Source organism: Rattus norvegicus, chromosome 4 (genome assembly GCF_021556685.1).
Source record: "Rattus norvegicus strain SHRSP/BbbUtx chromosome 4, alternate assembly SHRSP_T2T, whole genome shotgun sequence".
NCBI lineage: Eukaryota > Metazoa > Chordata > Mammalia > Rodentia > Muridae > Rattus > Rattus norvegicus.
This window is the reverse complement of record NC_141537.1, coordinates 51,597,211-51,613,939: the sequence shown is the minus strand read 5'-3', so window position 1 is coordinate 51,613,939 and position 16,729 is coordinate 51,597,211. Positions and strand designations below refer to the sequence as shown.

At 40.3% G+C, this 16,729-nt stretch overlaps 1 protein-coding gene across 4 annotated transcripts in view; it reads right to left on the bottom strand.

Annotated features, from left to right (window-relative positions):
• Nucleotides 1-4,271: 4,271 nt before the first annotated feature.
• The window catches only part of Cped1 (cadherin-like and PC-esterase domain containing 1), a 272,255-nt gene continuing 259,797 nt past the window's right edge, over nucleotides 4,272-16,729 (bottom strand). For all 4 annotated transcript variants that reach the window (NM_001431795.1, NM_001431796.1, NM_001431797.1 and 1 more), the window contains 1 exon segment: nucleotides 4,272-6,254. In NM_001431795.1, coding sequence (NP_001418724.1) covers nucleotides 6,030-6,254 — 225 coding nt within the window. In that variant the 3' untranslated portion in view covers nucleotides 4,272-6,029.

Sequence of the window (16,729 nt, the reverse complement as noted above, 5' to 3'; positions counted from 1 at the left end):
GTCGCATGGATGTTCTCAGAGCTTTAGGTAAAAATGGACTGGAAACCAAATGACCGTTCATATTTTGAAGAGGAATTGCATACACTCACCTACCTGAAAGGTTATTGTGGTCATTTATTTTAAGATTCTTGAAAGTTTGTCTGTCTTTCCTTTCTTTCTTTCTTCTTTCCTTTCTTTCTTTCTTTCTTTCTTTCTTTCTTTCTTTCTTTCTTCCTTCCTTCCTTCCTTTCTTTTATTTATTTATTTCATTCTTTCTTTTTCTTATCTCTCTCTCTTTTTTCCCCAAGCATAGTGTCATAGTCTTATAACTTTAGCCTTCTAGAAGCCAAGATTGGAAGACCAAGGCCAGCCTAGGCTATAGAGAGAGGCTCTAGCATAAAACTTGCAGACCAACTTTTACTTTCTAAGACCAATTAATGTTCTAATCTTTGAAATATGTAAACCATGGACCCAATATGAATGAAAGACTTTAAGGAAAATTAAAATATTGACTTTGATGTCGTACTTACGTGAAAATGAATTCTATAAGATTTCAACCTATCGATTTTTATTATAAAAGCAGGTAGAGCTGCAACTGAAGGAAATATGAAATATGTCTGAACCGCGCTCTACTTGCTCACATTCGATAAAAGTTTCACCAAGTTGACACACTGTGCCCACTAACCATATAATAAGCAAAACCACTACATGGTCAAGAATCAACCAGATATATTTTAAGTTACTGAAACCCTCTTACTTCTGTATGCTTATGTGATCATAATCAATTATAATCACTTTGCTTTAAATGTATCTCAGCATTCTTATGGAGACTTGTGGAATTACTTTTTTGCAATAAAAATATACATTTTTATTACCTCTAACAAAATGAATATACTATTTACGTATGGATATTATACATAAATCACCAGAGGGGGGCAAAAAAAATCTTAGTTTGAGATAGGAAATACCTTTTCACAAGTTAATCAAAAACTGTAATTATTTTCCAAGATATATTAAGCAGTATTAGAAAAAAGGCTTTAACTAAGTAAGTGAAAAGGTTTTTTTTTTTTTTTTTTTTTTTTGTGGAAGCTTAAATGTGTAGTTAGGATGCCAGCCACCATACATCCAAACCTAACCTATGTGAACCATTGCCACCAGGTAAGAATGTGTTGTAATGTTTCTAAATGTAGCTATGTTGTTATTTCAGTTAGAGTTAAAGAATTATGCTGACTTAAACTGTAAGTAGACTTTCAGATTACCCTTGATAAGTAGTAAGAGTAAATAAATAGATTGTATATTATTGAGAGTGGTAAGGCTAAGCGAGTCACAAAATAGACGCTTTAACTTGCAGTGAACGGAAAGAAAAGTAGATGGTGATGTTAGGAACACGGTTTGTATTGGTGAGGGAAAAATGAGTATGGCTGTCTGTACACCAACTGAGTGAGTCATTCGAGGGCTATGGAAGCTGATAAGAGCAGTTACTGCAGCAATAAAAACACCATAAAAGGCTCTCAAACCATAGGAAACCGTGGAGGCTTTGCCAAATGCAGAATCTCCTTTGCAGGCATGCGCAGAAGCCTCTTGTCTTAATCAGGTCTTTGGGGTGGGTGTGGGAGTTCTGACAACTTCTGGATCTTCTCCGTAAGCTGGAATGATCTACCAAAAATGCCTTCCCTTCCAAAAGCAATCAAAAAAGCATTTGAAATTTAAATGTATATAAAAATTACAGGCAGGCATGATGATTCATGATGGTAATCCCAGCATTCACTAGGAGGATCTTGAGTTCTAGACCAGGGTTAGCTACATGGAGCCTCTGTCTAGAAAACAAGCAAACCAAAAAGCAAGCAAGCGAGCAGGCAAACAAAAATCAAAGTACCATTTGCAGAGCAGTAATTCCTTGATCCATTCAGAATGGTGGGATCCGGGTATTGCTTTTTTGTGCTGGGATGCGGACTTTTGAAATAATTGTTACATTTGTTTATTTTAACTGTAATATTAATAGTATAGATTTGGGTGACTTTCTTGTATTTCTGTTTCCTCATTTACTTAAATGAAGGATAATGCTTAGTGTAATCTTGGCTCAAGCTTTCAAAATAGTAGATGCCTCTTTTCTCCTTCCGTGCCAAAGCTGTGGACTTGTGAGAGGAATTGTTTTTAATTTTTAAAATTTTTTTATTCGATATATTTCTTGACTTACATTTCAAATGTTATTCCCCTTCCCTGTTTCCTGTCCATAAGCCCCCCTCTCCTCCCCTCCCCCTTCCCCATACGGGTATTCCCCCCATACTTCCCCCTTACTGCCCCCCCATATTCCCCTGCACTGGGGGTCCATCCTTGGCAGGACCAAGGGCTTCCCCTTCCACTGGTGACCCGTGAGAGGAATTTTTATTGAATAATGTAATTTTAGAGACATTTTAATATTTGTTTTGGTATTTTCCAGTGAAATGGAACTAAAGGGACCAACGAAAGATGCAGGATACCATTGAAGTTTATTTTCTTCCTTATTTCCATTAGTATTTGTTTTCAGTAAGTTCTCCCAATGCTTTAAGGTGAGACCTAGTCCTCTGTGGGGAAGACTTCTAGACATGAAGGAAACTGGTCTAAAAGGGTTTGATGACTGCAGTACAAGCCAGATCAGCAATACAAGATGAGTGCATTTTGGCATCTCTATAAGGTTCTGTTTGAACCTTAACACACACACACACACACACACACACACACACACACACACACACAATGTCCCCTCATGCACAGGTACATGCACACTTGTACACATATGCACACGCCAACACCCTTGCTCAGTGTCAACAGAGCTGCATGGAAATGTTTATGAAGTTATTCTTGACTTGTAATATTATAAATGTTGTTTTAAAAGTTGAGTTTAGATTGGATGCTGATCAACTCTTACTCAAAACAATACGCTTCCTGTAACTTTCACACTTAAAAGTGTTTTTAAAGACCTACTCCTGTTTCCCTCTGCTCAAATTAAACCTTTCTAAAATAGAGAAGTATGTTTGTAAAGGCACGTATTCACATTTATTTACCCATTGCAAAATAAGAGTTTCTTCAATTTAAGAAGTGTTGAAATAGTCACTAGAATTTCAATGCCTTCTCTGGCCCTCAGTGGAGGGATGGGACCACCCACCCATCTCAAAATTTTTAATCCGGAAATGTTCCTGCCTAAAGGAAAGACATGGGCAAAAAAAATGGAACAGAGACTGAAGGGAATGCTATCTAGAGACCACCCCACCCAGGGATCCATCCCACTGCAGACACCAAACCCCAACACTATTACGGATGTGAAGAAGCGATTGCTGACAGGAGTCTGGTATGGCTGTTCCCTCAGAGGTTCTATTAGCACCTGACGAATACAGATGCTGACGCTCACAGCCAACCATTGGACTAAACCTGGGGACCCCAACAGAAGAGCTAGGCGGAGTTCTGAAGGAGCCGAAGGGGTTTACAACCCCATAAGAAGAACAACAATACCAACCAACCAGACCCCCCGGAGGATCCAGGGACTAAACCACCAACCAAAGAGTACACATGGAGGGACCCATGGCTCCAGCTTCGTATGTAGCAGAGGTCCTTATCTGACATCTATGGGAGGGGAGGCCCTTGGTCCTGTGGAGGTTTGATGCCCCAGTGTAGGGGGGACGCTAGAGCAGTGAGGCAGGAGTGAGTGAGTAGGTGGAGGAGAACCCTCATAGAGGCAAAGGGGAGGGGGAAAGGAGGGATGGGATGGGGGGAATTGTGGAGCAACCAGGATATCATTTGAAATGTAAAGGAATAAAATTATTAATAAAAAAAGAAAGAGAAAAGAATTTAAGTGTCTTCTTATACAAAACTAAAAAGAAATACTTATTATTGAACTGTATTCAGAAGCTTAGGTCAGAGCAGGGAGTACATCCCATGCGCTGAGACGCCAGAGCTGAAACAACTATGCGGCCAATCCTGCTTCTCACGCCCTAGTGTGTGGATCCACTTGGTGGTGCACCGTCCCAGTTGTCAGTCTTCGTGTGGTTGTGTAACACTAGTAGACAAAAAGGTAAGGGCCTCAGTGTTAGGAATACAAGTTCAGACAGAGGACTAGTTTGATTCTCAGGTATTAACACGGTGCGTCAGAACCCTCTGTAGTTCCAGTTCCAGGGAATGCAATGGCAATGGCCTCTCTGACCTCCATCAGCTTGAAGAACTCCCATGACACACAAAATACATACACACAGGCGGAACTTACACACACACACACACACACACACACACACACATAAAATGAAATAAATAAACATAACGGTTGTAAAATCATCTGAACACAGATGATTACAAACTAGACATTTATTGATAACACATTACAGTTCTTTCAAAAATCTAGTATTATTTCAATGGTGAAGAGGAAAATGCCAGACCAACTTGAGTCGGAGGGTTTCCACAGTTATGAGGAGAGTGAGGCTTAGCGCTAGCTGGGCAGCGTGGGTGAATATGCAGTCCATCGACAGTTGACTGGAAAAGCTACATCGATTGCTAACATGTTCTATCACGGAAAAATAACTGCAAAACCTAAAAACGGTGTTTGTATATAGATGTAAATATGAAAAATACTTCATTTTTAAGTTAATTTAGTACCATTGTTCAAAAAATCTATTTCTAAATGCATATAATGTTTATATCAAGTGATATTTGTACTTAAATATAATTTAATACAGTAAAATATAAATTCATGTTTATATTCTTATAAAATATATATAAAAATAGAGCATTTGGCAGAGGTGGAAATTCATTCTAAATAATTGATGGGTCAATAGGTCAAAATAGTTTCATTTTTTTTTATGGCGATGAACTTGAGGTATTTGAATATTTAGTAATCTCATCTACGTTCTGAGTTATCCCACTCAGCTTCATTTCCTCATGCCCAGATCATCCTTTAAAACCCACCATGGCAGTGAAATGTTATCTCCCAACAAAGAATTTGTATAATAAGGAAATCTGCCATCTTGTGCCTAAGAAGACAGAAGAGAGAGTTTTCAATGCTAGCACTGGGTACATTCCATACCTATACCACAATTCTCATCAAAATACTTGTGTGCCTATTCTCTAATTCGAATTAAACATGTTTGTTCAAAGAAGAATATAATACTAGTCAAATAGTACTATTTGTGGATATATAGGAAAGGCTTCATGCTTTTACATTTGAGAATCTGCAATCCTTTGCACAATATCTGAAATGTAACCATTGTCTTAAAATAAATAGGTCTATAGGGGCAGGTAAAGGCAGTAAAGGCTTCCTTAGTAACAGCATCCACAAATATACAGCATAACAGGCGGGGAACTTTATTTTGTACCACACTTTAAAAGTATGCACATCCTCCACTTAGACTGTGCTTCCCATCTAAGCTCACAGACGGGTGGGGGGATCTTTGAGGAACACACAGGAACTCAGAGTTGAATATAACGTTGCTTCTTATTGCTCTCGGAGAATCTCTGAATTCCACTGTAGAGAATCACTCCTGTTCTCTCCCTTCCATCGTACCATTTTAAAAGCATAAGAAGTGTTTTTCATAAGCATTGGATCCACAAAGTTCAAATCACCGTAAATACCCCGCTTCTCCCGGTAGAGAACTTCGGTGTTATTCTTCCCTACATGTGGAATGTATTTGCTTCTTCGACGTTTTTTCATTGGTAGAAAAACGTTTTTTCTCCTCCTATGTCGAGGAGAGCACAGAACCAGCATCGCCCTATCCCCACGCGGTTGCATTTCTGTCTTTCCTTTTATCGTTGCAGTCCAATACCTGGTCCACACGGTCGTCCTTTGTGATCACAGTTCAAGTGATCTCTGTATAGCTCTGTGCTTCGACCTGAAACTAACGGATGCTCGAGGTCACTTCTGAGTGTGTATAGACGTCAGAAAAGTGTGTCATTGCGTGTCTGTGGGCTGTGTGCTTTGCTGTGCATGCTTGCACTGGTGAGGGTCGTCATTGCAAAGTATGTGTCAGGCACGTTTGGCTCTCAGGTCCAGGTGAAAGGTTATGTCTAACTGTGAACTGGGTTCTCCTTCAGGGAACCCGTGCAGACCTCTGACTCACACACATCCTGCTGAGCAGGATTTCAGCACAAACCTGGTTTATCGGGCCTCTGACATGATATGGTGAGTGAACATTTGGGGCAGAATTGTGTTGCTTCAGTTTGCTTTGACTGCTGAAGTATTTCCCCACAATATGGTTCTTGGATCTTTTCATCTTGATCACGTGGTGCGGTCTGGCGAACTTAGACTTCACTACCTGCAAATAGAGAACAACAAATTAGGGGGTGCAAAACCCACAGATATTTGAACACCGCACAGAGCAATATGGCTGACTCTCAGGCTTGTCCTGCATTGCTGCCACACAGATGCTGCAAAAGGCTACAGATAGGATTTACATCACAAGAACTAGTGTAACCCGTGTTTCAAAAAAAATCAGAGATGAAGTTAGAATTTCTTTTCAAGTCTTGGGTCGTCTGTTGTAGTGCAACTGAGAAACTGCTCCATATGCTGCCTTTCCTATTCTCTCTCTCTCTCTCTCTCTCTCTCTCTCTCTCTCTCTCTCTCTCTCTGTGTGTGTGTGTGTGTGTGTGTTGGAGTGCACACGAGCACAATCACTGGCGTATTCAAACCAAATGTAGCCGTATACAGCTTGACATTATCGCTCTACAGTAGAGCAGACATTATGAGTTTCCACGTCATTGATTCAAACTTGGCACTTTAAGTTTGTCATGGAAGAAAATGGCAAGTAACATTATGTTTTGAGAAAATAGAAGTACTTTTCTAGTCCTTATAGAAAAGATCACAGTTAGCAGTTGCATTTCTATGGGCAGTTAGTAAGTCGTGGAACCTGCAAAACAGCCTATGCCTTAAGGATTTTTATATTTTTGTATTTATATATGCTCCTATGCCTCTACTTCAAACATTATTTTGAACAGATGATATAAAGCACTGGTGGAACCTAAAAAGTCTATAATCAAGTTTCCTTCCCATCTCTTTTCCTCCCTGAGCCTCTCAGATGTCTCTCTCCACACTACCATGTTTGTGTGTGTCACAGCTACTTGGTAAATATCCCCATCCATGTGCACATAAGGCTATCATTATGGTTAAGGTTTACATTTCTCCAAAGGTAGTCCTGGTGGAAACCTAAATCATTATCTCCTGCCTTTGAGCGAGCAGAACTCAGCGTTAGAAGTGAATGCAAATCAAGACAACTCTGAGATTCCACCTCATGCCAGTCAGAATGGCTAAGATCAAAAAATTCAGGTGACTGCGGATGCTGGCGAGGACGTGGAGAAAGAGGAACACTCCTCCATTGTTGGTGGGATTGCAAGCTGGTACAACCACTCTGGAAATCAGTCTGGCAGGTCCTTAGAAAATTGGACATTGAACTACCTGAGGACCCAGCTATACCACTCCTGGGCAAATACCTAAAAGGTGCTCCAACATATAACAAAGACACATGCTCCACTATGTTCATAGCAGCCTTATTTATAATAGCCAGGAGCTGGAAAGAACTCAGATGTCCTTCAAGAAAGGAATGGATTCAGAAAAAGTGGTACATCTACACAATGAAATATTACTCAGCTATTAAAAACAATGACTTCATGAAATTCTTTGGAAAATGGATGGAACTTGAAAATATCATCCTGAGTGAGGTAACACAATCTCAAAAATCACACATGGTATGCACTCATTGATAAATGGCTATTAGCCCAGTAGCTTAGAATACCTAAGATACAATTCACAAGCCACATGAAGCCCAAGAAGAAGGAAGACCAAAGTGTGGATGCTTCAGACCTTAGAAGGGGAAACAAAAATACTCACAGGATGAAATACAAAGATAAAATGTGGAGCAGAGGCTGAAAGGCCATCCAGAGACTGCCCTACATGGGGATACAGTCACCAAACCCAGACAATATTGTGGATGCCAAAAAGTGCATGCTGACAGGAACCTGATATGGATGTCTCCTGAGAGGCTCTGCCAGAGCCTTAGAAATACAAAGGTGCAGCCATTGAACTGAGAACAGGGTCCCCAAGGGAGGAGTTAGAGAAAGGACTGAAGTAGCTGAAGGGGTTTGCAACCCCATAGGAAGAACAACAATACCAACCAACCAGAGCCCCTCCCCCCTCCCCCCCCCCCCCCCGAGCTCTCAGGAACTAAACCACCATCCCAAGAGAACACAGGGATGGACCCAGGGCTCCATCTGCATATGTAGCAGAGGATGGCCTTGTTGAGCATCAATGAGAGGAGAAGCCCTTGGTCCTGTCAAGGCTTGATGCCCCAGTGTAGGGGAATGTCAGGCCAGAGAGGTGGGAGGGACTGGGTGGGTGGGTGAGGGAGCACCCTTGTAGAAGTGGAGGCAGGGTGTGGGTTTCTGGAGGGGAAACTGGGAAATGGGGTAACATTTAAAATGTAAATTTAAAATTGCAATTAAAAATAATAAAAAATGAAGTGAAGTTTTCAGGAAGTGAACTAGGGACCCTGAGGGAAGTTGGCGAGGGGCAAGGTCCCTGGGAAGCCAAGTGAGAGAAAGAGAATACTAGTAATGATGTCCAGAAGCTCTTTACAAACTATTAATGAAATCAGAACGTCATCACCTTCATTACTCATGCATAATAGGTCTTGTTCTATCAGTTCTTGGGGTACAGGAAAATACTCACTGATAATAAACAAGGACATATAATTTTACCTAGATTTTCTTTATTCTTTTATATGAGATGCAGTGATTAAGGCACATATAATTTGACCCCATAAAAGAAAATGCAAGGGGAACAGTTCCTGAAAACAAAACAGGGTATTTAGAAAAAAAATATAACCTCACACATTTGGGAAATAAATATTATAGTTACACAGTAAGCACTAACTATTTTACAAGAAGTATTGAAACAGAAACTTTGTAAAGAGCTGGACCAAAATCTTACACAGGGTGGCATTTCAGTATGAGGACTCTAGGTGGGTTTAATGTGTTCTGTTAAACTTTATCTTAGCTTTTTCAAAACATAATGTGCATGATTTTAAGATAATGAAAAAATGAAAGACATTAGAATTTGAGGGGAAAAGATCCCAGTAGTGTAATCTAAAACCAGTAGTCTTATTTAACCCTAGGGCGTGAATTGCTTTCTATGAGAATCACCACCAGGAGAAGCTGGCTTTTTCTTCTATCAGACCCTTAGATTAGGTGACACATGTGAAGGGCAATGAAAACATCCACTTGTGGGAAGAATCCCCATGCATTGTGATTTAGACCGCAGCTTGCCGTTAGCCTTGGGCTGACACTTCGGATCCCAAGAGTAGCATTCCTGCTACATCCTTCTACCTGGAGGTGGTTGTATCAGAACTCCAGCACGGTAGACCTGAGAAGGCCCCAATGCTTCCTGAAGGTCTTCTGCATCTTAGAGGAGAGTGTCCTCAACGAATATTAGTGAACAACACTCTAGAAAGTTTGTATGACATGTAACCTTGACACGATATTATTGCGGTGTTCTGCAGCTAAAACAAAGGCAATTTTTCAAATATGATTGAATCTTAAGTTTGGCTTCTGCAGTTGGCATGGTTCATGAGTTAATTACAAGCAAAATGAAAACAAGTCTATATCATAACACACAAGGCTATAATGCTTTCAACATTATTTTAGTACTTGCGCCCGAAGTATTAGCTACTCTTAAGTGAGACATGTAGATAGGGTATACGAAAATACATGTTGGTATGTTCTCTGAAATAAAGAAATTTCACCTAAAGGTAGTTTCACTGTTTTGCCATGTTTCAATGGGAAACATGATAATTTAGCTCTGATTTTAGAAAGTATGAGGTGCTCTTGAAAAAGAGAGATGGGATAATGGGCTTACTCAGCAGTGTCTGAAGGCCAGGCTAATTAATACTCCTGAATTACCAATGTTCCTGTTGGAAACGGAGCCTGAATAGCCATGTTGGTGATTGGGCCCACCATAGTTAGTTCACCTTGCTTTGATTTTGAAAACTATTTTTAGGGAATAATAAAACATCATGTTTCCAGTCACTTAGTTTCCAGTCAGCTTAGTTTTCTTTCTTTTTTTTTTTTTTTTCTTTTTCCGGAGCTGGGGACCGAACCCAGGGCCTTGTGCTTGCTAGGCGAGCGCTGTACCACTGAGCTAAATCCCCAACCCCGGCTTAGTTTTTTTTAAAGTCACTATTGATTTGATACTGAATCCTGAATGCAGACAAATAAAGAGAATTATTTCCATTTTGATTTACCAAAATATACATGGATACAACAATTCTCTCAAAACTGCTCTTGTGAATTAAATCCATTAAAAAAACCCTGTAGTCATATTCGTCACACCACCAGCACATACAATTTACTTCAGGATGGAAAAACACTTCAACATTATGAAATATTTCTTTCTAGGAAATTACCAAGGCATTATGTGGAAGTATGTGACCATTTACTCTGCAAACTCAAACGCATCTACTGAAAATGATCATTTATTCTAAAGCTAATGTTTAGAAATGAGAAAGCTTTCCCATAGCCTCTCAGTATACAATACCAAATAACCACATCCAACAGTGCTCTACTGGCTGCGGGTGAAGACTCCATCAGGAGGTTAGTGAGGTACAAATGATACAGGGACAGATGAAGAGATAAACCACGTCAGGGATGCACAGGTGATTAAAGTGCACTTTACATTTAAAGTGAAATTGGAAGATGCATGTCACCTCCTAAAATACACTCTAAGAATCAATACAGGAAAACCACAGTGATCACTTGAGAATGAAAAGAATGGAGAGAAACTTGAAGCAATCCCACTAAAATCAGGGACTAGACAAGGCTGCCCACTCTCTCTCTACTTATTCAATATAGTTCTTGAAGTTCTAGCCAGAGCAATCAGACAACAAAAGGAGGTCAAGGGGATACAGATCGGAAAAGAAGAAGTCAAAATATCACTATTTGCAGATGACATGATAGTATATTTAAGTGATCCCAAAAGTTCCACCAGAGAACTACTAAAGCTGATAAACAACTTCAGCAAAGTGGCTGGGTATAAAATTAACTCAAATAAATCAGTTGCCTTCCTCTATACAAAAGAGAAACAAGCCGAGAAAGAAATTAGGGAAACGACACCCTTCATAATAGACCCAAATAATATAAAGTACCTCGGTGTGACTTTAACCAAGCAAGTAAAAGATCTGTATGATAAGAACTTTAAGCCTCTGAAGAAAGAAATTGAAGAAGACCTCAGAAGATGGAAAGATCTCCCATGCTCATGGATTGGCAGGATTAACATAGTAAAAATGGCCATTTTACCAAAAGCAATCTACAGATTCAATGCAATCCCCATCAAAATAACAATCCAATTCTTCAGAGAGTTAGACAGAACAATTTGCAAATTCATCTGGAATAACAAAAAACCCAGGATAGCTAAAAATATCTTCAACAATAAAAGGACTTCGGGGGGAATCACTATCCCTGAACTCAAGCAGTATTACAGAGCAATAGTGATAAAAACTGCATGGTATTGGTACAGAGACAGACAGATAGACCAGTGGAATAGAATTGAAGATCCATAAATGAACCCACACACCTATGGGCACTTGATTTTTGACAAAGGAGCCAAAACCATCCAATGGAAAAAAGATAGCATTTTCAGCAAATGGTGCTGGTTCAACTGGAGGTCAACATGTAGAAGAATGCAGATCGATCCATGCTTATCACCCTGTACAAAGCTTAAGTCCAAGTGGATCAAGGACCTCCACATCAAACCAGACACACTCAAAACTAATAGAAGAAAAAGTGGGGAAGCATCTCTAACACGTGGGCACTGGAGAAAATTTCCTGAACAAAACACCAATGGCTTATGCTCTAAGATCAAGAATCAACAAATGGGATCTCATAAAACTGCAAAGCTTCTGTAAGGCAAAGGACACTGTGGTTAGGACAAATCGGCAACCAACAGATTGGGAAAAGATCTTTACCAATCCTACAACAGATAGAGGCCTTATATCCAAAATATACAAAGAACTCAAGAAGTTAGACTGCAGGGAGACAAATAACCCTATTAAAAAATGGAGTTCAGAGCTAAACAAAGAATTCACAGCTGAGGAATGCCGAATGGCTGAGAAACACCTAAAGAAATGTTCAACATCTTTAGTCATAAGGGAAATGCAAATCAAAACAACCCTGAGATTTCACCTCACACCAGTGAGAATGGCTAAGATCAAAAACTCAGGTGACAGCAAATGCTGTGGAGGATGTGGAGAAAGAGGAAGACTCCTCCATTGTTGGTGGGATTGCAGATTGGTACAACCATTCTGGAAATCAGTCTGGAGGTTCCTCAGAAAATTGGACATTGAACTACCTGAGAACCCAGCTATACCTCTCTTGGGCATATACCCAAAAGATGCCCCAACATATAAAAAAGGCACGTGCTCCACTATGTTCATAGCAGCCTCATTTATAATAGCCAGAAGCTGGAAAGAACCCAGGTGCCCTTCAACAGAGGAATGGATTCAGGAAATGTGGTACATCTACACAATGGAATATTACTCAGTTATCAAAAACAATGACTTTATGAAACTCATAGGCAAATGGATGGAACTGGAAAATATCATCCTGAATGAGGTAACCCAATCACAGAAAAACACACATGGTATGTACTCATTGATAAGTGGCTATTAGCCCAAATGCTTGAATTACCCTAGATGCACAGAACACATGAAACTCAAGAAGGATGACCAAAATGTGAATGCTTCACTCCTTCTTTAAAAGGGGAAAAGAATATCCTTAGGAGGGGATAAGGAGGCAAAGTTTAGAACAGAGGCAGAAGGAACACCCATTCAGAGCCTGCCCCACATGTGGCCCATACATATACAGCCACCCAATTAGACAAGATGGATGAAGCAAAGAAGTGCAGACCGACAGGAGCCAGATGTAGATCTCTCCTGAGAGACACAGCCAGAATACAGCAAACACAGAGGCGAATGCCAGCAGCAAACCACTGAACTGAGAACAGGAGCCCTGTTGAAGGAATCAAAGAAAGGACTGGAAGAGCTTGAAGGGGCTTGAGACCCCATATGAACAACAATGCCAAGCAACCAGAGCTTCCAGGGTCTAAGCCACTACCCAAAGACTATACATCGATTGACCCTGGGCTCCAACCTCATAGGTAGCAATGAATAGCCTAGTAAGAGCACCAGTTGAAGGGGAAGCCCTTGGCCCCGCCAAGACTGAACCCCCAGTGAACGTGATTGTTGGGGGGAGGGTGGTAATAGGGGGAGGGGGAGGGGAGGGGTTAGGGGGATGTTGGCCCGGAAACCAGAAAGGGGAATAATAATCAAAATGTAAATAAGAAATACTCAAGTTAATAAAGATAAAAAAAGAAAAGAAAAAAGAAAAAGAAAAACAAATGGAAGGGGTTGGGGATTTAGCTCAGTGGTAGAGCGCTTGCCTAGCAAGCGGAAGGCCCTGGGTTCGGTCCCCAGCTCCGACAAAAAAGAAAAAAGAAAAAAAAAAAAAGAAGGCCACACATAATATTTGTCAAAAAACAAAAACAGTTTAAGCTGGGCATGGTGGCACATGCCTATAATCCAGGATTTGGGTGGTGGAGGCAGGTGGATCTGCAGCTCAGGGATGACACTTGCTACATAGGGGGTTTGAGATCAGGGCTGTGTGAGAACTTTTCAAAGAAGCAGGGTACAAAGAGAAGTGAGATATTTATCCTTAAGTGTTACTGTCTTCTAATAACAAAATAAACATAGGTTTTTATCTGATACTTGAGACATACTGAAAATACTACTTAGAGATAACCTTTGCTATTGTTAACAGTCATTTTTTTAAAAAAAAATCACATATTTCAAATTGAGCCCCCCCCCCAAAAAAAAACAAAAAGAAAAGGACTGGTTGCTGGGGGCTGGGCTTTCTGTAGGAGCTGTTCATCCCTGAGTATAAATCAAATCTATCCTCAAAACTGATCATGACTTAACTTTGTTTGCCAAAAGGAAAACCTTTGCTTCCTTTCTTTCCCCACAGTGTGTGTGTGTGTGTGTGTGTGTGTGTGTGTGTGTGTGTGTGTGTGTGTGTGTGTGTGTCTATTCTGTGGTTGAATCCAGGGTCTGGTGCATGCTAAGCACTCAGGGCCATTGAATTAATTATAAGGCTCCCAGTCTTTAAATTCCAAGTAGAGCTGTGTTCCCCGAACCGCTCAATGTCCTTCAGAAACACTTCTGCCCAGCTTTCCTTCTGCTCTTCCAGATTCATGCCAGCTAGGGATATCTTCTCTTAATGCCTTTATAATCCAACATCTAGGGAACAATTCTAATCCCGTCCTCACCCTGATGGCCAACAGGATATTTATATGTAAGATTTGATCAGCCACTCATCTTGGAATTAGGGTCTCTCAGGAGCAAGAGGAAAATATGGGTTGAACAACAGTGTGCTTTATAGAGAACCCCATGCCTACAGATGCAGTTACACATCGCCTGTAACATACGCATAGGGAGATATTCTGGCCAGGCTTCATGATTTACTAAGGCTAAGAAGCCTTGTGGGGAAACCTAAACCATGCTTCCCACTTAGATGTGACTTATCTATAGTTTGAGTCTCATCAAGAAGGCATTGGTCCATGCTGGAGTAACTCAGAGATCACTGAGCTCACTGGAGTGGCTTGTCCCAATGCACACATGACGTCGCCCTGTCTTACTTTCAGGAGTTGGAGTTCATCATGACTGGGTGGGTCGTATTGGAGTGTGCGGGGTAACATACTGAACCTATCTGCGAGTCTCTCCTTAGAGGTCAGAGGTCTGAATGCAGTTATTGGCCAAAATCCAGCATTAATCACATGCTCGATGCTTGTTACACTGTCAAGCATATTTTACCTTATATTATTACGTGTCTGCCTACACTGAGATTGAACATTTCTTTATGGAGAGCATCCTTAAATGCAACTTTCTGGAACTCGATTGTAAAGTTTGGGTTCAAGGGGCCTGTACGACAGCTCAGTGGCATAGGGGCTTGCCACCAAGCCTGACAATCTGAAACTGATTCTCTAGAACCCATGTAGTGGAAGGAGAAAACTGACTTCCGTAGATTTGTTCTCTGAAGGATACACATATGCACATGCACACGTATAAACAAAATAAACAAATAAGGATGTAATAAAGGCCATCAAATTATATACATTCAAAAGCACAGGCTACTAGCTGACTGTAGGCAATAGTCAACAGCGAGTTGTGAAGAGCAACGTGTACTCTACAGATTAGAAAGCACTTTATACTTTTCATCTTTATGGAGAAATAAATTCTAAGTTGCTTTCAGTGTCATATAAATCTAGCAACCATAAATGTTGACAGCCCAACACTTCTAAGTAAATAGGATTAAAATCAAGAACACAGTTTTAAAATGGAGCTGTGCACCACATTGCAAATGTACATGGAAAGGTTCTATTTTTACTGCCTATACTTATTTTTAAACTCTTAGAGTGAACAAAAATTTGTGTAATCCTTTGCGATGAAGAAGAAAAAGAGAAATAAAATAAGGTAGCATTTCATATATAGATACTTAATGACTCCCCCCCTCCATGTAACACCCACCTGTCAATATTCAGAGTTCTCTGCGCTAGGAAACACATGGAGGAATTCAGATCTGGTCCCTACCCTCAAGGGGACTATATAAAGACACATGTCTAAGATACTTGAAGTAGGAACAAGAATGAAATGACTTCAAAGACATTGTCTGGGACTAGATCTACAAGGTCAGGCACCATGTTGTTTCCATGTTCCTGGGCACGTTAACAGAACTCAGGGCTAAGTTCTCAGGGTAAGCAAGAGAGTCTCTTTACAGCCCTATAATTTCTTTGAACTTATTTGTAAAACTTAGCATGTAGCCCTGTCTCCAAGTATCAAAATATCATCTTATTTTACTTCCAGTCTCCAAAGTGGAGAAAAAGTAATTTAGACACATTCTTAAGGGTTGGGAATGCTATGCCAAAGAAGATGTTTGACACCTGTATAGTAAAAAAAAAAAAAAAAAAAAAAAAAAAAGCTCCTTCCCTTTGATCTTTTGTGGAAACTAGCCAATTGGGATCCTCCCAGAATTCAGAGGAACCATTTGGGGCTGCTAAAAATCCAACCGATATGTCAAGTGTAGTGTACCTTTGAAAGAGAGCAGCTAGTAACACAAATGACAGGTTGCCTTTGAGCAATGACAATTAATGTTACAAATTAGCTATTAGAAAAAAGAATCAATGAAGGATTTAGTCCTTGAAATCAGGCCAAAGGACGCAGATGATCAGGTGCATGAGACACCTCTCCCAAGGACTAAAACTTAGTCACACACAGAAACACTGCACTAGGGTGGGCCACAGAGGAGATGACTCATGGAAAGTAGTCACGCTTACCTAGTAAGGAAGGGATTCACTCTTGAATGGTTAATAGTAATACAGTTAATGGCACAGGCATATATGCCTCAGCAAATGTTTGAAGTATTTACCTAGAAATATTAAGCCATAAGCCTTTCACTTTCTTTAATCCAAAGTGAGTCCTTTGACATTTTTTTCTTGGCCTACTTTCTTTATTTGCTGTTGTGAACTCTATTTTAAATACAGAAGACGTAGAGGACAATTGGCCTCCTAAATGTGACAGCCTATGGTCGTGATAGCATTGTTCAATATGCGAATGTCTTATCATTTGTCATGGTTTACAATAAAGATTTAGCACAGCAAGGACCTAGCTTAGCATGTGATACACATGGGCATAGAGTT